General features: G+C 36.6%; 1 protein-coding gene across 3 annotated transcripts in view; it reads left to right on the forward strand.

Moving 5' to 3' along the window:
• LAMA2 (laminin subunit alpha 2) overlaps window positions 1-24,817 on the forward strand; it is a 583,497-nt gene that overhangs the window by 230,149 nt on the left and 328,531 nt on the right. For all 3 annotated transcript variants that reach the window (XM_049115400.1, XM_049115407.1, XM_049115415.1), the window contains exons 8-10: window positions 3,660-3,838; window positions 8,584-8,683; window positions 15,477-15,637. In XM_049115400.1, the coding sequence (XP_048971357.1) occupies window positions 3,660-3,838; window positions 8,584-8,683; window positions 15,477-15,637 (440 nt within the window). The remainder of the gene's footprint in view (window positions 1-3,659; window positions 3,839-8,583; window positions 8,684-15,476; window positions 15,638-24,817) is intronic.

Here is a 24,817-nt window from a genome sequence, read left to right on the forward strand (position 1 = left end):
TTTCAAGAAAAGATCTACTTATTTATTTTAGAGAAAGGAAAGGAGCAGGGAGAGGGGGAGAGAGAGGGAATCCTAAGCAGACTCTGTGCTGAGTGTGGAGCCTGATGCAGGGCCCGACCTCATGACCTGAGCTGAAACCAAGAGTCGGATACTTAACCCTGTGAGCCACCCAGGCGCCCCCTTCTTCTGCCTTTTGATTTGTGTCTGCCTGGTTGTAAGGATATTTTGTTAGAAGTCACCCATTGTCACCGAGTAATAGCTGCAGAAGGGGCTACCACCATCTACTGTGGGAGAAGGAGCATCTGGAGGCCCACCTTTGGTTTTCTTCATGCCCCCACATCCCTCTCCTCCCCACAATCCCTCAGGTTCTGCACAGCTTCTCCCAGTGAGAGTAGACATTCGTTCCTAAGAGTGACTTTAAGTGAAATGCTACTTACATTCTCAAACTTCTTAAATGTTTGATTATCTTTCTCTTCCCTTGGTGGAAGATCTGCTCACAAGGAGGAGTAGCATTTGAGGGCAGGCATGCTTCCTATTGCCTCTGCTTTCTATCACTTGGTTATCGTTACTGGATCTGCAATATCCTTTGCCACTCTCCACGTGTGTATTTGTGTTTACACAAGGAAACCAAAAGGCTAGATCAGATTTGTGAGCAAGGGGGCTGGACAAAGCAACACCAAAGGAGGTTGCCGTTGTTATTACGTACATTTTTTAAATAGTGGAATTCTGAAACAATGATCTTTTCTCGTGAGGCAGATGGGAGGGTTTATTTCCAAATTGAAAAAAAAAATGTTTTCTTTTTTACCTACAATGAAAGATAGGAGTGTAAACCATAAAACCTTGCATAAATATCATGCTTTTGGCAATGTATGCATTCCTAAAAGCTTACCTGAAAATGTTCTTTTCCAAGTTGAATTGTGTTCCAGTCACCTTAATATGTTACTCCTTCCATAACATGACAAAAATCCTTCTAGAAAATGAACAATTACCTACTAATTCATTTGAGTTTAATTTGGATTTTCATCAATCTGACTTACTTGAGGCAGGATTTAACTCTAAAAAGCAAAGAATATTTCTTCCTTGCTAAGCTTGTACTAAAGACCGTTGCCATCTCATGTCTGGGACATTCCATGAAATAGCAAACTGCTGATGGTGGAGTGAAAACCTCTGCTTGTGCGTAGGGACTGCCTGTGTCCTCTGAGGCTGGAGTTGGGGGGGGGGCCTTTACCCAGCAGCAGGAGCTATAGGCCGAGGGCCCTCGCTGCATACAGTGCGAAAGCGGGTCTGCCCAGGCGGCGGTGTTTTACCCACAGTAGCTCGTGGTTCTAATACTAAACCTGCAGAACATGAGAATCAATTGGCCTTCCTTTTTCCCTTTACTTGACCCTGGAAGCAGAAATCTCTCCTGTTTCTCACAATATATTTTTACAACAGGATTTTTAAGAATTCCTGTCTATTGTCCTAAAGATATAAAACTGTTTGTAAGGCCCCGTGACTTAAATTTATGACTGCAGGGTCCCTGGGATAAAGTTTGAAGACTTTCCATCAGCATAGCGAGAATACTCTATTCTCAACCAAAGTCAGCCGTCTGGGGAGGGCATTGGCTACAAAGGTGACCAGGAGATAATATTCTCACTATATCAAGGTATCTTCCATAGCAGAAAGAAAGAATTCCATAAACTGGTTAAAAATGAGGCAAGAGGAATGTACACGTTTCTCAAGAAAAGACTTACAATCCTATCAAGAGGTCATCATGCTTCATTCATCAAGGAAAGCCACTCAAAGCCACGGAAGGACTCTTTTCGGTGTCTCGACGCTCATCGTTCATTCGCCCACCAAGCCCCTGGTGCTCCCGAGCCAGGCTGATGCTCCCCAGGGTGGTGAAGCTGTGGCCACAGGTTGGGCAGGTGTCCCGGAGCGAGAGGGACCTGCCATCCTGAGAGGGAGAGTCTTCGAGGTGGAGCAGGTGCCTGGAGAACCTTGGGGCAGGTGCGCCTGGAGTGGCCGTCGCGCAGCACCACCGAGCGCGTGGCTACCGTGCATGCAGCCGACTGGTCTCATGGCCCTGCGTGTTTTGCATTCTCACAATGCCCCCCCAATGAGGGAGGCACAGAAGTGACACCGAGACTTAAACGTTCTCCCTAGAGTCGCTCATGTGGCAAATGGGAAGCAGTTGGGCATTAGAACCCGCCATCTGCCCACCTTGTGGTTCTGCGCATTCGGTATCAGCCCAAGAAACACCTGGAAACCACGTAACTGCCCGTTACTGGGGGGCTGAGGAACCCCCATGGGAGAGGTCCCCATGTACCTTAGGGAAACAGATGCCGAGGGGGAAGAGCTGTGCTGCCTACTGTTAGGAAAACTTGGAGAGAGTTCGGAACAGCATGCACGTGTTTCCCTTTGGGGGGAGCCTCAGCTGTGCCCCCCACACCGGAGCCCCTGTCCACGCACACCTGCCTCTCCACGCGACAACATCTAGGAAAGTCAGCATCTCTGGACGGAGATGCCATGCCATGCACCCTGCTCCCTAGCCCCCCTGGAAGAAGACTACCCATCTCTTCGAAGCCCTACCTGACTGGGGGAGCAACTTTGTCACGGCTCCAAGCTCCCACCACGGGCCATGAGTCGAGGTGGGGGTGGGTGGGTAAGGGGGCAGGGGGACCAGAAGGATCAAGGGAGGAGGGCGAGGAAAACCCAGTTAGAACACCTTTGCCAGGCGTTATGCTAATGATTCCACCTGCATTTTCTCACTTAATGCTCTGAGCTGTTCCCATCTGATGAGTACTATTGACCTCTCCGTGTTTACAGAAACCGAGCCTTTGAGAATTTGAGAAGTTCCCCATGTTGCCCGCCGCCCGCTGCTGGGTGTCCAGCACTGGTGCCGAGGCTATGAGCTCAGCCTCTAAGCAACCCGCTCTCATCCTCTAAGCAACCCGCTCTCATTCCGGCCGAAGCCTTGGCCCTTCTCATGGGCTTTCTGTCTCTGATGGGACGGAACCTGGAGGGACTGGCCGGGATTGGCCCTGGAGTCTCAGGACCTGACCCCAGAGTGGGGTTGACAAGACTGATTCCCTTACCTCCTGTGATGACTGTACTTCTCTTCGTCTTGGTCACTGAGAGATGAAAAGTGGTTAATCTGAGCCCCTAACTCATAAAGCTATTTTGAGAATTAAAATCAGTGGCAGTAAATATAAACCACTCAGAAAACATAGCCAATTAAAAAAAAAAAACAAGTCTTAGTTATTATCACAAAAGCACAAAAAAGGAACTATGTCCTAAGTGTCCTTTTTTTACCCATAGGATCTAACATTGAGATTCCCATATATGATGATTATCCACCGCAGATTCCCCGGATAGTAAGCATTCATTGCCATAGTTCACTAATTTATTGTTTGTCATAATGGGAAATTATAGGTTGAACCATGGGAAATTTCAGTTTTGTAAGATAAAATCAGCCAAATATTGGCAATTTCATATGATATAGCTTAATTTATGGGTTTTAATTTTTTCAACTAGATACTCTTGTACTGATTTTATTTGTATATGTACTAATGTAATATAATTTCTCATAAAGAAATCTGTTATATAACAGAAAATGATTTTTAAATATATCTGAAATCTAAAATTAATATTTGTGAATTTATTTTTCCCTACTGCAGCATGCAATTGTCATGGGAAAGCTGAAGAATGCTATTATGATGAAAATGTTGCCAGAAGAAATCTGAGTTTAAATATACATGGAAAGTACATTGGAGGGGGTGTGTGTATCAATTGCACCCAAAACACTGCTGGTATAAACTGTGAGACATGCATTGATGGTTTCTTCAGACCCAAAGGGGTAAAGTATGCTTTTTCTTTCATGAAGCGTTATTTTTGGCTTTTTCTTACAGAGATGTATGATATGGAAAAATAATTTTGAAACATTCTCTAAACAGTTTGACTGTGAATTCTAAGAGGTGACCAGGAATGTTTCAAAATGGAAACTGGATAAATCTTTGAGGATGTGATGTAAAACATTCCTGTCTCTCTAGAAAGTTCCATTGTGCCCCATTCCAGGCAGTCCTCATCCCATGGCAAACTCAAATTCATTTTGTCGCTTAGTATATTTCATGAAAACGAAATCATAAAATGCATTTTTCCTTCTTTCACTCAGTGTAACGTTTAAAGAGTTATCCATGGTGTGTGCATCCATAGTTCTTTAAAATAAAAAAATTACTGAGGGGACGTCTGGGAGGCTCAGTCAGTCAAGCGTCTGCCTTCAGCTCAGGTCATGATCCCAGGTCCTGGGATCAAACCCCGTGTCGGGCACCCTGCTCAGCGGGGCCTCTGCTTCTCCCTCTCCCTCTCCCTCTGCTGCTCTCTCTGCTTGTGCACTCTCTCTCTTTCTCTCTCTCAAATAAATAAAATAAAATAAAATAAAATAAAATAAAATAAAATAAAATAAAATATTACTGAGTACTATTCCTTTACATGAACATACTGCAGTTTTTAATCCATTTTGTTGCTGGATATTTGTGTCATTTTCAGTTTGTGGTTAGCTCCTACAAAACACTGCTTATATTAAATAAAACATGACCACAGGAAGACTTATATTTTATGTAAGTGTTTGTGTAGCCATGTTTTATTTACCTTGCTTGCATAAATATCTAAGGATAGAGTACTTGTTTTATGGGATATTTATATGTCTGACTTTATAAGCAACTGCCGACATTTTTCCAAATTCGTGACAATATTTTACATGTTCACCAAGTAATATGTGAGTTCCGGTTCTTCAATATCATTTCTAATATTTGTATTTGACTGTCTTTTCAAATTAGCTATTCTAGTGGGTGCAGCAGGTGTGGCAAGTGGGTATTTGGCAATCGCTAAGTCATTCCCATCAATGCTTGGTGTTACTGCAGATCCTCTATTATAAATTTATAGCAGATCCCATTTTGGATTTAATTTTCATTTTAACTGCTCATTGTCTATTCCTGTATGTTGTCTTGTGAAGTTTCCCTTCAAGCCAATGTATTTTTTTTTAATTCTAGGAACATTATGATTTTAGATTTTAGATCTATGACCCATCTCAAGCAAACCTTTGAGTGTGGCATAAAATAATGATTGAGATCTACATGGTTAACTTCTTGTTCCAGAACCTTTTTTTTTTTTTTAAGTACTTATTTTTCTCCTTTAAATTGCTTTGAGACATTTGTTGCAAATCATGTGGTTTGATCATGTAAGTCAACTCCTGTGGGTGAATTTCTGGAGCCCCCATCTGTCCCATGGATTTATTTGTCCATCCTTGCATTAAGAGCACACTATCTTTAGCACACTTTAGCTTTAATAAGCCTAGAATTCAAAAATATAAGTGTACTAACTTTATTCTTCCTCTTGAAGATTGTTTTGGACATAATAGTTTCTTTATATCCCCATACAAATTTTAGAATGACCTTGTCAACGACAGAAATATTAGTTGGGACTGTTGTATAGAATCTAAATATAGATGTGGAGAGAACTAATATTGAGAGTTGTGATCAATGAATATACTCTGTCTCTCCACTTATTTATATGTTCCTTATTTATTCACAGGAGTGTTTTCTGTACAGAGATCTTGCATGTCTTTTGCTAATTCTCAGTATTTTATGTATCATCGTAAAATAATAATTTAAAATGGCTTAATATTATCAGAATTTTCCAATATTGACGTTATATCCCACACCTAAGTTCCTTTATTAGTTGTATTAGTGTTAAACTAGATTATTTAGAGGCTTGCTTTACGCCATGTTAGGGCAGATTAATAGACAGCTCAAGGTGGTTGTCTAATCTCGCTGATTGACGACTCCAGTGTCTGTGTACTTATGATAGGCAGACCTGAAAACTCTACTAACGTCGTCGAACTTTCCAGCTGTTACTCTCCACTGGATTCCTCGGAGTCTCCTGATTGGACGTATGATTAAGGGATCAGTTAAGCATTTGAAAGGTCTTGCCATGTAGAATTTGATGCTCCCCACCTCTGAACATAGAACTCAGCTAGTATAGTTTTTCTTTCAAACTTAAGATTCTTCCAAGTTCTATCTGCTTTTGATTAATTTCCCAAGCCCTTAAATATTTCACTTTCGTATTTTGTCCAGAGTTAATAATTGCTATCTGAGAGTACATTGGACCACAGAAGGCACTGCCATTATCAAACCTGGAAGCTTCATGTTTTTATTACAAATCAATTAAGTGATTCAGAGCCTAGATTATGGTGTTTTAATATTAATAAACATAATTATGCTAACTGTAAAAAAACAGATGTCTCAAGTGCCTAATATTTGAGTAGCAGTCCATTTCATTTCTTTTTAAGATTATTTGAGAGAGAGAGGGAGCACATGAGCAGAGGAAGGAGCAGAGGGAGAGGGAGAGAAGCAGACTCCCCGCTGAGCATGGAGCCTATGCAGGACCCTGAGATCATGACCTGAGCTGAAATTAAGAGTTGGACACTTGACCGACAGAGCCACCCAAGAGCCCCAGAAGTCCACTTCATTTTTATAAAGATATAGAAAGAAAATTTTCTTTGCTCAGTTTTCAGCTAAATAACATCTCTACAATATCTTAAAAATTATCGTCCTAAAATCTGACTTGAGATTTATTTACTGAATCCATAAATATATATATAATGCAGTGTGTATTCCGAGGACTAATTAGGAATCTGAATTATTTTAACAAAATTAAAAATCCTGTGCAAAGTTGACATATTTGTAGGATCTCATGTTAGAAGGATTCCTGGTCAGCAGTTGGGCAGATTTCCCCGATTACTGCAAAGAGAGGTAATGAATCAGTTGGCTTTGATTTACTCAAGCTCATCGTTGGAATCACAAATCATATTTATTACAGCCAAGATCTTATTTAGAAGAAATTTTTTGTCTTTGGTCCACAGAAGGTTGTTTTTGTTTTTTTGTTTTGTTTTGTTTTTTTGTTTTTTTGTTTTCATGTCTTGCTGTTTGTTTCTAGGGCAAACCCGGCCCCTATATCTGCTCAGAGGCTGCTGCTCCTGCCTAAATGTCACTTCTTCTGTGAAATCTTGATTTTATTTGTGTTATGTTATTACTCCCTCCTCTTTTGTGCCCTGATGCTCTGTTTCTATGTCTGTTTTATCACTTGGCACATTCTATTTAATCAATGTCTTTCAAGCCTGTTATTTCTGTAAGCTTTTTTAAGGCAGACACCAGGCATTACCCATCTGTACTGTGCACAGTACTTCCTTCATAACGGAGAATGAATAAATGTATGTTAAACGATGATTTTAAAACTCATGTGAATATAGTTGATTGACAGTCTATCAGACATGTAAATAACTCTCTAGTTATAACACTTTTATATTAGTAAACAAGATTCCATTTATAAATTAAGCATATATACATATATATGGCTGTATTTTATGGGGGAAATATATGTAATTTATATGAATAGATTTATTTATATGTAGAGGGAGAGAGATATCCAGAGGGAGAGCCTGTGCACAGTATTTAGGTATATCCTAAGCAAATGGTTTTTTTTCTTCTTATCCTATTGCATCTGGAAAACAACTGTTGTGATCACAGCATATTGTCACAACCTAGGTTTGGTTAATTAAAATATTTTAACATTAAAATTAGTTGTTTGTTTTTAATATATCTGAGGAATTTTATCAGATCTCTTATGTATTATTCCTTTTAATTCTAGTTTAATAGCATCACTATAGTTGTTATTGATATCCTCATATCAGGAGGAAGTAAATAAGTTCCATGAGGCCACATGGCCAGTCAGCAGCCACACCAGAGATGTGCACTCACTAATTTCCCTAATCGTGGAGACCACATTGTTTGCCCTCAGGTGCTGCTGCCTCTCCTGGAAGCCAAATGTTTAATTTACATACTTAGGGGCACAGAGGGGGGCCCTTGACAGGATGAGCATTGGGTGTTATACTATATGTTGGCAAATCAAACTCCAATAAAAAAATATACAAAAAAAAGAAAAAATAATTTACATACTTAATATATTCTTTTTTTTCCCAGCACCAAATATAAATTTCTAATTAATTAGTCACATCAGGATCAATGAGAAAAAAACCTCCTAAAAATAAATTTGAGGGAAATTACTAATTTTGAATGATGTTATAAGTAAAGAAAGACAAATACACAAAAACAATAAAAAGGATTTTATTGGAGAATGTATATTAGAGACTATCGAGTAAATATTATTTTTGTTCATTATAATGATACTGTGATTGTAAAAGATGCATACTGAAATGTGTAAGAATTAAAATACTTTGCAATTTTCTTTAAACTTCAACAAATAATGAAAAATGATGGAGCTTTTATGGCAAAATGCTGGTAATTGCTGAATATAGGCAGCAAATAAATAGAAGTTTGTTGGCCTTCTTTACATCTGCGTATCTATTTAGAAGAAAAGGATTTTAGAATTTGTGAATATGTATTAAAGATAATTTCCTACATATTTTCTCAATATAATTTATTACTATGCATTGTTAAATTTATTTTGTCCTTACAAGTTTGCCAAATTGAAAAATATTGATGTTCTTATTACATTTGACTAAAAGTCTTTTAATATGCTTGTTAGGTATCTCCAAGTTATCCAAGACCATGCCAGCCATGCCATTGTGATCCAGTTGGTTCCTTAAATGAAGTCTGTGTGAAGGATGAAAAACGTGCTCGACGAGGTGAGAGCAATAGCAAGGAGCTGTTGTTTTGATGAAAGGACAACTAAAAGCCAGATAGGATTACTTTAGGGTGACATTTTGCAGTAAATTTCATTCACTTAATAATTTTATTCTTTTACCTATCCATGTTCCCTCCAGGAAACAGTGTTTTATTCATCTCAATCGTTATTTTCCTGTAAATCAATTACTATTAATTAATTGTAATGCTTTAAAAGCAAAAAGAGTTGAATAATTTATTGTGCGTTATATACGTGTATATGTATATTCACATATGCATATTAACGTATCTATGCATATACGTCTTCTGGTCAATCAGAAATCTGTGCTGTACATAATTTTTTAATGTCTTATCTACTGAAATTTTTTTGAGATTGTATTTATTCATGAGACACACAGAGAGAGGCTGAGACACAGGCAGAGGGAGAAGCAGGCTCCCTACGGGGAACCCTATGTGGGACTTGATCCCGGGACCTGGGGTCACGCCCTGAGCCAAAGGCAGATGCTCAACCGCTCAACCACCCAGGTGTCTCTGAATTGTTTTTTGTAGTTTCTATAGTTTCTAGCATGAAAAGACAGCATTCACGGAGGGATGTGTGGGCTGCAGTGGGAGGAGAGAACAGATAACACACACGGAGATGTAGTCAATAGTGTAGAAAGCAAAACGTGTACATATAGGACTAAAAATAGGTCTTAGTCATGAGTTCACGAAGGGAAAGAAGCTGACAGTTATTTGAGCCAAATACTTTCTCTGAGGATGGAAATTCACGATGAACTCCAAACATTGAAGAATCAAATGCCAAAATAACTCCTTGAAGTAAAATGGTTAGGAGCGACTTCCAGGAGAGTTGCTTGCCAAAGTTAAGTAGAACATTAGGACACATCTGAAACCGTTTCTTTACATTGCTGAGAGAGGCTGCTTCTCTTAGGAAAGACTAAAATAAATCATGGCTACAAGATAGGGTTTTTCCTCCAGTCCCTTTCCAGTTAAAACACTGGCAGTGTTTCTTTGGCACGGTTTAGCTTACCTGCTTTCTTTATAAGACTCTAAGATTATCAACGCAAACCCTAGAGTCTTAAATCTTAAGTGATTAAAACTCCGATTATTTCAAATCTCAAATGGTGAATTGTTGAGGTCGTTTTTCACTGTATGGCCTGTTATCTTTTTGTAGTAACAGCTAAATCATGTTATTTTTCAGTGATGTCGTTTAAAGTTTTTCTGTACTTTTTATTTTTTGTACTTTTTTAAGAAGTATGTTATTTTTGAAAAAGTGATAAAATATTGAAAAGTAGAAAAAGAAGCATACAATGCAGCAGTAATCCATCATAAATACTCTTATTAAAATATTTGTGTTAACGTCACGTAATGAGTTTTTCCCCTAACCATTGAGAGTTTCTCTGAAATCTGGTTTTAGCAACCTGAATTTTACATCATTATGTGGATATACCATAATTTCCTTACCCACTCAACTTTATATAGCTGTTAAAATTGTTTCTAATTTTGATTATTGTAAGCAGTGCTTTAGTGAAGACATTTATGTATAAATGTTTTTTAATCATTATGAAAACCATACATAATAAAAATAAAATTTTAACAATAGCGAAGAAAATACAATAAATAGCAATAGTGTCCTCTTCAACTTATTCTTCCCCCCAATCTCATTTCTAAATTTAATCACATTGAGCCATTTCTTCTGTTAAGTTCTGGAAAAACTTATCTTCCAGACAATATCTAAATAATATTTTTAGTACTTTCATCACCATTAAATATTGCCAACTGATTCCATCTTAAAAGACAAATATTTCATTCACACCGCCTCCTTCCTTCTCCACTATTCAGACATTTTTCTCATCTGTGGGGTCTTTATCATGTTAAATAAAACCTTTAAGTCATTATTTCATTACCATTAAATTCAGACTCATCTTTTGAGATCCTAATGTATGCAAATTAGGAAAAAGACCATCCCTATACTCTCCACTGATCTTCCAACCCACTCGGCAATATCTATCAATTATATCTTTATCTTTTCAAAGAATGTACAGTTATATTTAGTTTGAGATCCAATTCTTCTAATTTTAAAATTGAAATGCAGTGATCAAAATTTGTAATATTATAATTAGATATATATTACTCAGTATAGACCTGAGTTACAAAATCAGACACATTCCCATGATACATTTTTATCTTCATGTTTAGCTTGATGATTTCTTAGGGAAGAGTCTAAGTTATGGTCCAATGCTTTAGACTTCTAAGTATGGGTGACCAGATAGTGGGAAATGGTATTCTATACTATTAATGTGATTATCAGAAAACTGATTACTTTTGGCATAAGATGGGTTTTCCCCTCACAGATTTGTAAGAGCTCTTTAAATACCAAAAACAAAAACCCTATGTTTATATTTGTTATAAACCTTCCAGATTTTGTGTCTCACTATTGTTCAGATGTTTTTATATGTGAAACTTTAAAAATTTTTATGTAATCACCAATACAACTCAGAAAACTTCTTTAGCTGTAATAAAGACATTATGCCAAGATTATTATATACGAATATTTTAGTTGAATGTCTTATATGCCTTTAGAATTCTAAAACTCTTATCTTTCCCAAGATCAGACAAATGTGTTCATTTTCTTAATTTTTATTATTTCATTTTTTGATACTTAATTCTTTAATCAGTGTGGAATTTATTTGGTATATTTTATAAAAGGAGTTTCTAGCTGTATTGTGTTTTTCCACTAGTCTCTTTTAAGTCGGTCTATATTGGGACACCTGGGTGGCTCAGTGGTGGAGCATCTGCCTTTGGCTCAGGACGTGACCCAGGGTCCTGGGATCGAGCCCCTCATCGGGCTCCCCGCAGGGAGCCTGCTTCTCCCTCTGCCTGTGTCTCTGCCTCTCTCTGTGGGTCTCTCATGAATAAATAAATAAAATCTTAAATAAATAAATAAATAGGTCTATATTTAATACAATTTTTTCTTTAAAGATCTTAAGTATATTTATTTTATATTCTGTATCTATTAGTAGCACCCTTTGTTACCAATATGAACCTAATTTTGAGGTTTGATTTTTCTAACTAACTCATTGGGTTCTTCTTTGCTTGTGTGTTCCATGATTGTGTGTGTATGTGTGTATGTGTGCATGCATATGTGTATACATGTACGTGTGTATTTCCTAGCTTATCCTTTCAGGATCCTTAAATATGTATAATCTCTGGTATGATCTCCCAGCTTGAGTAATACCTAAAATTTGTCTTTGATCCATAAAACTGTGCTCTTTGTTCAAGTCTAGTTAGTCAATCACCTCCAGGAAAGATACCGGTTAAGGGCTAGCTTATTTCTTTAGAATCTCTTCTTCTCTTTTTTTAAAATTGTGGTTTCTGGTCTTCAAGGAGTTTCCTTATTTTAAACCAGCACAACCATCCTGTCTGTCTATCTGTCTCTAACTTTATACTGTGTTGTCAATTGTTCTGACCAAGAGGGGTCTTTTGACATCTAGTTTACAATATTACAACATTATACACAACATTAATAAATGTTAAGACAGACATGGCCGTTGTATGGAATACATCTACACTTAGTCTCCATGTCTGGGGATTTTAACATGAGTAGTAAATGTTAATTTCTTCGACTGCTTTTTCAACCTTTAGTGAAATTTTCAGATTTATTTTCCATTTGACTTATGAATATAATATGATAAAAAGTGAATTTCTTAATATTAAACAATATTTAAATTATCAGAATAAAATAAATTATCAGAATAAAATCTTGTGATCACGGAAGATCCTTTTAATGTACTTTAAGATTCAGTTTGGTGTGTATTATATTTAGAATCTTCTTATCTAAATTCATACGCTAAATTGGTTTTGGCTAGGACATCTGCCAGCTGTGCTGTCTTGGCAAGTAAATTAATGTCTCTGTGCTTAGTTTCCTCATCTGTAAAAAGGGAAACATACTAGTGTCTACTTCATGTTGAGGTTTTGAGCATAATTAACCCATGTGTCGTATATAGTGCTAAGCATAATGCCTAGCATAAAATAAGTGCTATTTGTTAGCTGTTATCACAGCTTCTTTAAAGATTTTATTTATTTACTCATGAGAGACACAGAGACACAGGCAGAGGGAGAAGCAGGCTGCATGTGGGGAGCCCAATGCGGGACTCGATCCAGATCCCGGGACTCCAGGATCATGCCCTGAGCCAAAGGCAGATGCTCAACCACTGAACCACCCAGCGATCCGTGTTATCACTTTTATTAGGGGCTATATTTCTTAGATTTTGATACCAAGTTTTTACTAGCTTCATACACTAAACTACATAGCTCTCCATGTTTTAGACACTCCGGAAGAGTTTCAAGTTTTGAACACACTGTGAAACTACTGACACTATGACATTTTTGTGGTAATCTTTGATCATATATGCATTTTTGATATCTTTGATTATCTTTAAGGTTCTCTTTGCCTTATTTTCTTTTTGTTTATTATTGAAATCTTCCTTCTTTCCTGTGTTATTTGTTTTGGTTTTTCTTTTTTTTTTTTACAATTACATGAATTAAAATTTAAATTTTTTAGGGCAGCCCGGGTGGCTTAGCAGTTTAGTGACGCCTTCAGCCCAGGGCTTGATCCTGGAGACCTGGGATCGAGTCCCACATTGGGCTCTCTGCACGGAGCCTGCTTCTCCCTCTGCCTGCGTCTCTGCCTCTCTCTCTCTCTCTCTCTCTCTCTGTCTCTCTCTGTGTGTCATGGATAAATAAATAAAATCTTAAAAAATCTTTTTAAAATTTTGTGAATATTTTATTTATTCTTTTTTTTAAAGATTTTATTTATTCATGAGAGACACACAGAGAGAGGCAGAGACACAGGCAGAGGGGGACACAGGCTCCCTGTGGGGAGCCCGATGTGGGACTGGATCCCAGGACTCCGGGGTCACAACCTGAGCTGAAGGCAGATGCTCAACCGCTGAGCCACCCAGGCAGAGGCTCCCAAAATATATTTACATTTTTTTAAATGTATTTAAGCTTGAAATTCTACTTTGGGCTACGTTTTTTTTTCTACATCCCATAGACATTGCTAAGTTCCTTTCTCACTGCTGTTATGTTCTACTTAGAAAACTATTTAATTACAATTGAAATCTTGATTTTTTCTTTTACCCAAGAGTTATAAGAAGAACTGCTTATTTATTAATTTTGAGGGTGATGGAATTTTGTATGATTCTATTAACATGTTTGATATTTAGAATTACTTCAATCCTAATTTAGTATGGCATTTGTTACAAATATAGAAGTAGCAATTTATGTTAAGAAAACAAGACAAATCATTTCTGCTTTGAGAAATTGAACATTTTTATAGATTAATGATGAGCTACCATAGATAGTATTATTCAATATAATGTGTAATTCAGCAATAGTTGATGATTCACATCTTTATCTTTTTTTGCTAATTCGTCTACAAATATTTGAAGTGGGTATGTTAATGTCATTCTCAGCCACTGACTTTTGGCCAGTTTCCCTTTGAGCTCCCAAATCTTTTGTTGTCTATATGTTTTTGTACTTAAAATTAATGCTTTTGTGGAGTACAGACATAATAAATCATGTTTTCTATTGTATTGTCATCAGTATAAAATGAGGGCTTGTCCTAGTGAATTTTTTTTTTTAAGATTTTATATATTATTTGAGAGACAGAGAAGGGGAGGGATGGCTAGGGGGAGGTACAAGAGGGAGAGCAGAGAAGCCTACTCCCTGCTCAGCAAGGAGCTTGCCCTGGGGTCTCAACCCCAGACCCCAGGATCTTGATCCAGTCAAAGGCAAATGCTTCCCAGACTAAGCCACCCCCTCATGAATCTATTTTAATTGGATTCTACTTTGGCCATTCCTAATACTACAACTCTGTTCTCCTGATGTAGATTTACAATCTTTTTTTTTTTTTTTAAATATTTCTTATCATTTTGCGTCTGTCTTCTGAGCATTACATGCCCATGGTTTTAACAGAAGCAGTAAGACCATGAGCTCATTTACATGTGACTAGCATATGGGTTTGACAGCCTTCCTCTCCTTCTGCTGTGGGCCTTCCCCTTCTAATGTTTCTGTGCTTGTTTGTCCCCTCCTTTTCTTTCTTTGAGTGGACTGTATTTTACTGATTTCCTCTTGTATTTTTCCAGATTCTGAAAGTCAATAACCTGTATTTATTTATTCATCTGTGTTTCCATTTTTCTAATCAAATAGAAATTGTCTTTTGCATTTCTCTATTAAAGAAGAAAAAGAAATGTAAACTGCTTTCATTTTCTTCTATGTCTTACCCCAAAATGTCTATTTTCACGAACTCTCAGTCTTTCTGTTGTTGTAATCAGTGATGTCAGACTTAGTGATTGTTGTTTAATTTTGGGGTCAAGAGTATATTTTTACTCCCCAGGCACTTTTCCATCTTGTGATAGGCCGAGTTACGAAGCAACAGGTTTTCACAGGTCACTGCTTATTCTTTGAGTGTCATCAGTCAGTTGTGGAAATCAGTCCTTGATCATTGTAACAGTTTTTCTGTAGCCTCAGTTTTGGTAGATGCTTCGAGATTTTTATCTTTCTTCTTTTCATTCCCAGTATTTTTAGAGATACCTAAAGGATGCTGTCTTCTTAGCAACTGGTAGCCAGCTTCTAATGAAACCTGTACCCTGTGGTTTTAACTTTTCTTTGTTGACATACGTGAATCAATTTTTGTGTCAAAATAGACTTTTAAACGTTGCTGTAATGAGAACCTTAGGAGCTACAGTTTATATTTGTTTTCAAATTGTTGATATGTGGCTTGTCTTCTCTTAGGATTGGCGCCTGGGTCTTGTCATTGCAAACCTGGCTTCAGAGGCGTGAGCTGTGACCGATGTGCCAGGGGCTACACTGGCTACCCAGACTGCAAACCCTGTAACTGCAGTGGTGCCGGGAGCACAAATGAGGATCCTTGTTTCGGACCTTGTAACTGCAAGGTATGTCGTATATACCGGTAAAGCCCACTGTCAAGACATTTTCCTTTGCTTTTCTGTTCTGTTTGTCTGTTGGCATTAAGCAAATTGTAGCAACTTCTCCTGTGAATATCCACCATCTCTTCTACATTGACCACTCCTATAACTCCTACAACCAGGTTCACTGCTATAAAATGTCTCCCATCTGTGTGAAAGTCTACAAACTCAAGAAGGACAGGTCACCCCAAGAATATGTGTCATTTTAGAGTGAAAACCCCTCTTCTCCCATTACCTGTCTAGTCTGTTAATTTAAAAATATACAGCATTACAAATAGCAACCCTTTAAGGCTACTATACACTCAAATCTACCATAGCTTTGTATCTAACTCTGAAAATAATTCTACCCGGGGTTACATTCTGGATTTTTAAATAATCTTCTGAAGTTTAGACCCGGATTGTCTGAAAATACTGTATTCACATTCTTTTGTTTTATTACCAAAAAATATAAGAAGCCCTAGTGGAATTGATTAAAGCCTCACTATTTCCTCCTAAGAGTACTTTCAGAAATACGACTTTATTTGTTGTGCATACTCGGCTACTACCAGGGGATGCATTACACCTACAGCTTATGCACGTAGAGGAAACAGAGGCATGCACAAGTCTAAAATGATAGAACTGATTTCCTTTAGCTATATTAATCAGTTCCATGACATTGGGATTCATCTATATTGACATTGGGTTTCATCTATATTAGTTGAGAGAATGATCAATCCATTGGAAAAGTTAGAATGCCATACTGATATAAAAATGAATATTACCTATTTTTTTCTTTGTTCTCAGTCACGGTTGGAACCTTATTCAGAACCTTTATTAATTCATTAGTCTTACCTAGGAAGCTATAAATTGCATGCTTACATTTATTATATGTGTGTCTGTGCATACAAACATTAAAGTATAACACAAGTATTAGTGCGGATGTGATGTATATATTTGTTGGGACAGGAAACTCTGAAATAATGAGTTAAATGTCATAATAGTTGCAAAATAGGTGTATGTTACATCATGGGTAATTTAGGGGCTTTTTTTTGACTACTGAAACTATACAACTCCTGTTTGTGTTAAGTGGCAGAAAGTCCATGATCTACAGTAAAAGTTGTCATGTCCTGGAATATAGTAAACTTTCTAGGTGGTAGTACACTTTATTCCAATATTATTTGAAATGACAAATAGCCATAGTGTAGACCAAGACTGTGCAACAGTCTCTGGGTGACTGCTTATTTAAGGAAACCTCGGCTCTTCATCCATCCTGTGTGTCTTTTTGGACAATCCTACGGGCTTTGTTCATCTTCTCTAATATTTACCAAAATGTAGCTTGTGTGAATTTTATTTCTTTAACAAAACTCCACAGAAATCTTTAGCTTTCATCACTTGTTCAGGTAAAGGACAGGAAAAGCTGAGCTTAAAACGGAAGAGAAATCTTTCGAGTCTCTAGAATACAGGAAAGCAAACTGGAAAAAAGACAGGGAATGTGTTCATATACACCTACCGTTCATACACTGGAGAGGTCTGGTATTTGCAAGGAAGAGTGACAAGAGAGTGAGGGATGCAGGCCTCACTTTGTTTCCTTCTTTGGTAAATGTAGAGAGAAAGGCTGGAAGGAGAGAGCTAAGCCACTAGCAGAACGCTGAGCGAGCGAAAGCTCCGTGAGCTAGTGCCTACCCTCTGCAGGCTCTCCACCTGCCTCCGTCTAGTACGGAGTGATTGCCCTCCTAGTTAAGAAACTTGCCTCCTATAAAGATACTTGAAGCTCTACACAGACCATTAAAACACAATAAGCGGCAATTAAGAAATCGTGAAAGAATAATTAAGTAGCATCATTAAAAGAGTTGCCCCTTCAATTGTGTGATGTTTTAAATAGATGACTACAAGCCTTTAGAAACTAAAACTTGTTTGGTGGTGGTGGATAAAAACTTGCAGAAAATAGATTTCAACAGACATCTACATAATTTTAAAAAATCACTAATTATATGTGTATAGCAAATGAACTGTATCACAATATGCATGCACGTAACGTACTATAATTAAGTACCAATAGCCGCTTGTTTATAAGAATAATAAATACCCAGTGTTCCAACAAAATATGCATACAATTTAAATACTGAACAGGCATTTATTAATGTTGAAGAAATGTGGTCGGTCGTTCCATTTTATAAGAGCACAATTTGATATAGGTGTGTCAGGTGGTTATTTGAAACGATATGGATCTATCAAAATGGTATTTAACAATACTTCATTGAGCGGCTGAGATACTGGAGACTTAATTTCAAATAAAATAATATAAGTGCTCATTTCCAAAATGCATATTAACCAGTAAACACGTGCACATTTATTCGGTTATACTATTAATGTTTTAAAATAATTGTCATTGGGAAGAAATACCATCCTTACTGAAGTATGTAGACACTTGAAGAAATCACTTGGTTATGAAGTCTTGGATCTAAATGTATCTCTATCGTAAATTTTAAATAGGTGACGTTCTGGTAAAATATACTGAGAAAAATGGACACCCCTCTGTCACGTTCAAATGCAAGTGTGCTGGATGAAATGAAGTAAATAAATGTGTAATATGTTGAATCAGGGAAGAGAGGGAAATTTTTAGATGTCAGACCCAAGAGGGAAATCTAAGTTAATCATAAGCCCAAGCAAAGCTGAACAACAAAGTTCATGGGGTGGGGGGGGAGTGGGAGGCTGGTCTTAACCCAAAACTGTAGGTAAACGCTGGAAGATTTAATGGCCTCTCTAGGACTTGACATTAGGGTGTGGACTCATGGAAGGAAATTAAAACCGAATTCCCTTATGCTTGGACTCTAGAATTGTCCTCTGACAGTGAAACAGGCACTAGAAGATTCCATCTATAAGCTGGCAGTGGCAACAGTAACTTTCTTTTTCCTTTTGGGCTCTTGGTGGGAAAAAAATTAGTGTGTAGCGAGGAAGCAAATACCCAGTCCTGTGTCCACATGGGAACAGGGTCAGTTTTATCCTCCCTTTATGTGAGAATTCTTCAACAAGTCAGGCAAGTGGCATTCCCACAGGAAAGAAAGTGTATCCTCACCTGATGATGAGCTCACCGCAAAGCAGTACACTGCACAAAAGGATGATACCTACAAAACAAAATCAGAAGCCACAGAAGTCAGGATGTTTGTTCACTAAAAACTAGAAGAATAAGATAGTCTGAAAGAATTTGTATAAACATAAAAGCACATAAGTGTATTTTATCATATTAATAATTAAAATATGTAAAACTGTATAATCATAAAAATCTAATTTGAAGATAAAAAAATAGGAAAAAACAGTACAAAATAGGGCACTATAGTAAAATAAGAAGCTTTGGGAAAGAAGTCAATACCATTTACTTCTAGAAATAAAAATTGTATGTAGTTGAAATTTAAAATTCAGGGAGTGGGCTGAGCAAAAGTTTAGAAACTGCTTAATAGAGAATTAGAAAGGCAGACCTGAGGCAATTACCTATAAATTGACATAGGGAGGTAAAGAAATGACAACATGAGATGCTAAGTGGCATGCCTAATAGAAGGATAAAATTCAACATAAGTAACAGTAGTCACCAAAGAAGAGACTAAGTGAAATAGGCGAGAAAGAATATCGAAAAATGATGGAGAGAAGAATTGTCAAGAATTAAAGAAAATTAAATATTTTCAGTTTGAAGAAGATAAAAAAGAAATCCTGCCACCAAAGCTCCTAGTAGAAAACTTGGAGCTAGTTCAGATTGAGAGAAAAAATGTTAAATGTATTAGATATATTTTTATTGTATATATCATATCAAATGTTCTAGAGACAAATATGTATCATAGGTTCTAGAGACAAATATCCGATCACTGTGTGAGCTTACCACTCTCAGTCCAACTGCATTGAAAACTTGAGCAAGAAGAATATTGAAAGCAGATGAGAGTTCTCTGGTTTAGAGAATGCAAGAATCAGCCTATAAAAAGCAATATATTGCATTCCTATATATCAGTGCTCACCAATTAGAAAATGTAAGGACAATATTCAGAATAGCAACAAAAACTGTATAATATGTAGAAACAGATATTTTTAAATGGAGATGCTTTTTAAGAAGCTTATTGAACATAAGATAAAATTTTAAATGGGAAGATAGCACATAATATCAAATCCAGGTGAAAATCTGGAGAAATGGCAATGCTTACCACTGTTGTCATTTGGGTAAATTAGAAGTAGGCCCTTCGGAAGGCAACAGTGCATCAGCATCATTAAGATAACCGAGTCCTGTGAGTCAGCAACTGCACGTCTAGACATTCACGCTGAAGGAACTTCCACAATTTGTAGAAAGAAGCCAATAAAAGATGTTCAACATGTACCTACTTGTTATGATAAAAATTAGAAAACATCGAAATATCCATAAGTAAGAAAAATGAAGTGTAATATATTCATAAAATCTGATACAAGAAACAGTTTAGTGACTGAAATAGATCCACATGTCTAAACATTGATAAATTTCAGAGACTTCAGGCGAGGTGAGGAAAACCAACATCACGATGCTATCATTTGTGTAAAGTTGTAAGACATAATAAAACAATTTTATATTTTGTGGATACGCATATAAATTAGAAATGTTTAAATACATGGACTGATGTGATATGTACTAATTTCAGAAGAGTAGTTAACTAGAGAAAAGGAGAAGGGGCTAGCATAGAAGTGAAATGAGATTCAAATGTTCCTAAGTATTCCTTTAAAAATATATCTGACGCACACATGGAAAAATGTTAATGTTTTTTAACCTCTAAGTTACGGATAATGAATAATTGTCATATGTACTTTTCTGGTGCTTTAAAAGAATTCCTAATTTAAAATTTCTTTAATCAAAGGGGGAAAAAAGATTTACTGATTTGAAAAGAGGTAAATGAAATTAATATGTATCAACAACTATCAATTTTACACATAGATTTCCTGTTATATCCTTGTTTAGACAATGATATTGATGCACATCATCCTCATTATATTTTGATATACGGAAACAGGGCTAGCTCAAGACACGGAAATACTTACTAATTCTTATGCATTATTAAAATTTTTGAAGTTCCTCTATCTTCTTGTGAATTACAAGAGGCAAGCATTCTCAGATGAATGTAAGTCAGTTGAATGTCAATGCTGTTCGGACTCTTGGTATTTATTTTAAATACCACATGCTAGACATTGGCTCTTTTGAAGTTCGGTGTCATGTTATCCATTCAAAGTCCGTTGGATTGCAGACTCTGATACATAATATAAACTGACCTTGATCTAGGTTGGAACATGTGCTTTTATTTTATCAGAGTCTTATAATAGAAAGATAAATAGTGAAGTAAAAGATTAGAAATCAAAGTGTATATTTTCATCATGCTTTGCTTTGGGTTTTTTACTGCACTTCCCATTAAGTCCTTACTGGCCCACAAGCTTCTGTGATCTGACCTTGAGTTATCTTCCCAGAATGTTCTGGAGCTTCAGTCCCCATCTTCCAGCCTGGCTTACATTCCTTGGGGGCACCAAGCTCTTTCTGGAATTTCAGAGTCTATTTAGATGGGTGGGAAAACCTCACCCGGCCCTGGTCCTTTGCTTAGCCAGGCAGTTTTCAAGGCTCATCTCCACTTTCTTAGCAAAGCTGGGATCCTAGATCCCCTGATAGAAATAATTCCCTGGCTGTAATCACTTGTAACATTTTTGTCTTTTTCTTTATGATCTTTTCACAACTTGCAATCTAATGTCCATCTCGCTTCTGTTATTTATTTTCTTTATCGATCAATAAGAAACTGACAGTGACTCATACATAAAAAAAGAAGGAAGAAAGAAAATGAAACAATTTTGAAGATTGGAAAGTCACTTGAATTGGCTGATTCATATTTCTTAATCTATAGAATGACGATATTACATCTTTCTTGCTTAACTCTCAATGGGTATAATTAAAACATTGAAGCCTTGTATAAGGGATAACCATAAATACCTGTAATTATCTTTTCTGTTTATTTATATTCCTTTTTACAAGTAGAAGTAAGTTTCCATTCTTTTCCTCTATAGGATTTTCATGATGTGTGCTAAGATTTTTATTGGTTTTGTATTTCCTTTTTTTCCATTTATATACAGGAACGATCACCTCATTAACTTGGTAGGCTCAAACCCTGGGCATTTCTACAAAAGGCATTCAATTTATATATTTGATCCCGAATCTAAATTACAGATGTAATTTTTTTTAGCATGAAAAGCGCATACCAGAATTTGTCTCTTGCCATAGCTACAGTTGAAAAATACTATATTAATCAATTTTTTCATCTTAAAAGCTAAACCTGTGCAAAGTGAGAACGAATTTTCTTCTCTCTCTCTTCCTAACCACCAACTACTTATTACTTAGCCATGGAACAGTGTATTTAAAGAGTAAGTGCTAAACAAATACTGCTAATTAGCTAATTATCCTTCTTTTGTTAACTTCTTTTAATACTTGGATGCATTAGAATGAAGGCCATAACAGAGGAAACTCTGTAATTGACTACAAACGCCCCCAAAAAACAAGCCTGACTGCAACATTCCTGGAGCAATTATCACGAAAAATAACTTAAATGTCACAGGAGATTCTCCTGGTAGCTTTGTCAATAGAATTCCCAGTTGACTAACAATCACAGTTAAACATGTACTGCCGAAGTTGTACCTAATTTATAAGAAGGCGGCTTCCTGAGAATGGATACAGGGAAATGATTGTGACTATTTCTCTAGAGAGAGCCTGTGCCCAGGAAACTCTAGCAAAAAGAAAATTGGTGTCAACCCAACAGTATCTGACTTTAAGAAAAAATAGCCTAGTAAGACTTTTCTAATTCAGTTTTGTTTTTAGAGGAAAAGATTCCCAAGGAAAAGGGGCAGTTATTATACATATTTTGCAGGTTGGGCCACAACATATCTACTTATCTACTCAGCTAAATATGTTCAATAGAAATATGTGTCTAAGGCACGCATTTCTCCCTAAGGGGATGAAAATTGGTTCTAAGAGGGGTGAAAATACCATTTTCGTTTTATGTATATGGCAAATATATTCACACAGTGCATCCATACATAGAGTATATTTGTGGAATGAAGATTTCATGGTGGGGTGATTATGAAAAAAAATAATGAAGTAGGCTCCTTAGGGGCTCGATAATAAAAACTAGTCTGAGAAGAGCTGGTCCAAAGTGAAGAGGCACAGTTTATCATCAGCATATGTAAGAATAAAGATGTTTATTACAGGGATTATTTACCAGTAGAAAAATAATTGACTAGTATTAGTTGCTATTTAGTTATTTTAATATAACCAACTAGAATAATGGTTCAGAAATCAAGAAAGTGGAATATTTGGTTTTTGGAAAATATGATGATATAAAGGAATATTAATCTCTAGAGTAGAAGCCGGGAGCATTCCAGAAATTGCTCATATCATGGGCTTAGGTGTAAAAATGATCTATAAATTTGTGAATTACAAAAAAAAATTGAACTCTATTAGGTTCTAAATAAATAAAATCTTAAAATTACTGGATTAACAAGAGCTGTTCATTTGAATGCTGAGAGAGAACAGATTAGAATCCCGTTTTGTTTAAATAAACAGAACAACTTTTAAAAATTATACTGAATTATATGTTAACCCTTTCTGAAGTTGATCAGTACAAAGAAGTAATAGAATGATAGGTAAAGGAGAGAGGAATCTCCTAATGACTAAAATACCATTCGGGCTGGATGTTGCAAACTCACCATTATTATTAGGTATTTAGGATCAGTTCCTTTCACACCTGTCTTACTTTTCTGTTTTATTTTTTCTTCAGAAGAATGGAGGACTCTGGAGGTGAATCTGGTGTCTGATCCCTAGCATGGCCTCATGACTCATAGCATAGGACTGCCTTGTGGTACACTTATTTGTCCACTCTTACCTCCTTTGCCATAATCCTCCAGAACATTTTTATATTCCCTCTGGCATCTTGTATAATGCTGTATATGTAGTAGACCACCAATCATTTGATGAACGGGTGAATAATAATAGCAAATAAGGGAATAGTGAAAGATAATGTAGAGAACTTTTGTTAATAATTTGATAGTGACAGCATAGTAAATTAAATTGCTCAAGGAATTTACCTGTAAAGCAGATTATTTAATCTCAATCTGAGAATCAAAAATTTGAGTCCTGAACCATTCATATCAAAGGGATCTTCCAGAAATGAATTGGGACTACAATCACAGCCACTTCATGGATGACCTTGTTGATGAACCACTAAGAAGTTTTGAAAAAGCAGTTATGTACCTTGGAACCCATAAAAAGAATTGGGAACCGAGCTGTCATGATTGGATATATTAGCAAACTGCTAGAAGGTGGGGAACTCGTCTTTATGAAGGTTCAGTCTAAGTCCTGGAACACTATATGCCTCTGTGTTTGAATTGTGCCACTCTAAAATATATTAAATATCCAACCATGATGTTTTCACTGTTTTTGAGGCTATTTTCACTTGAAAGAAAACTTTGGAAACACAATCCTTAAAGAAGAAATCACTTAGATATACTCTGTCAGGGGAGATTGGAAAAGGAAAAAGGGGAGTAAAACCTGTTCTAACTAATTGATTCTATATAAGCTGAGACATGCCCAGAAAGTAGAGCTATGGTGACCTAAAAAGATTTTCTCCGCAATTCATCTTTCTGTCAGCCTTGAAAGGCCCTTTACTTAGGCCATGACGACAGATATAGGAGTTGGCACTATATCCACCGTATTTGCTATTTAGATTTGGCTTAGTATTAGTCCACCATAGAACCTGAGAACAATCAGAAACAAGAACTTCTTCAGTCAAATGAACCTAGCTACCACTCACTAAAGGAAAAAATATGGTGCAAATTCAAGTCTAAATAAGTAGGAGTCTAGAAACTTAAAGTTGTGGCCTGAAGCTGACATGCTATGCAAATCTTACTGAAATTGATCACTACTTATCAAGGGGCCTGAAGTGAGCCTAGAGATGGAGCATAGGATTAGCTTGAGGACTTGTAAAAAGGCCTAAAATATTTTGGCTTGAAGATTTATCACAACAAACAAAGCAAAGCTATCACTTTGGGTAACCTGTTTTTATAGGTATGAACATCCTATTATCTTTCCCACGGTGTGTTGGGGGCCTCCCGAGACCACACTCATTTTCAGTG

The sequence above is a fragment of the Canis lupus genome, chromosome 1 (assembly GCF_003254725.2).
Source record: "Canis lupus dingo isolate Sandy chromosome 1, ASM325472v2, whole genome shotgun sequence".
Classification (NCBI taxonomy): domain Eukaryota; kingdom Metazoa; phylum Chordata; class Mammalia; order Carnivora; family Canidae; genus Canis; species Canis lupus.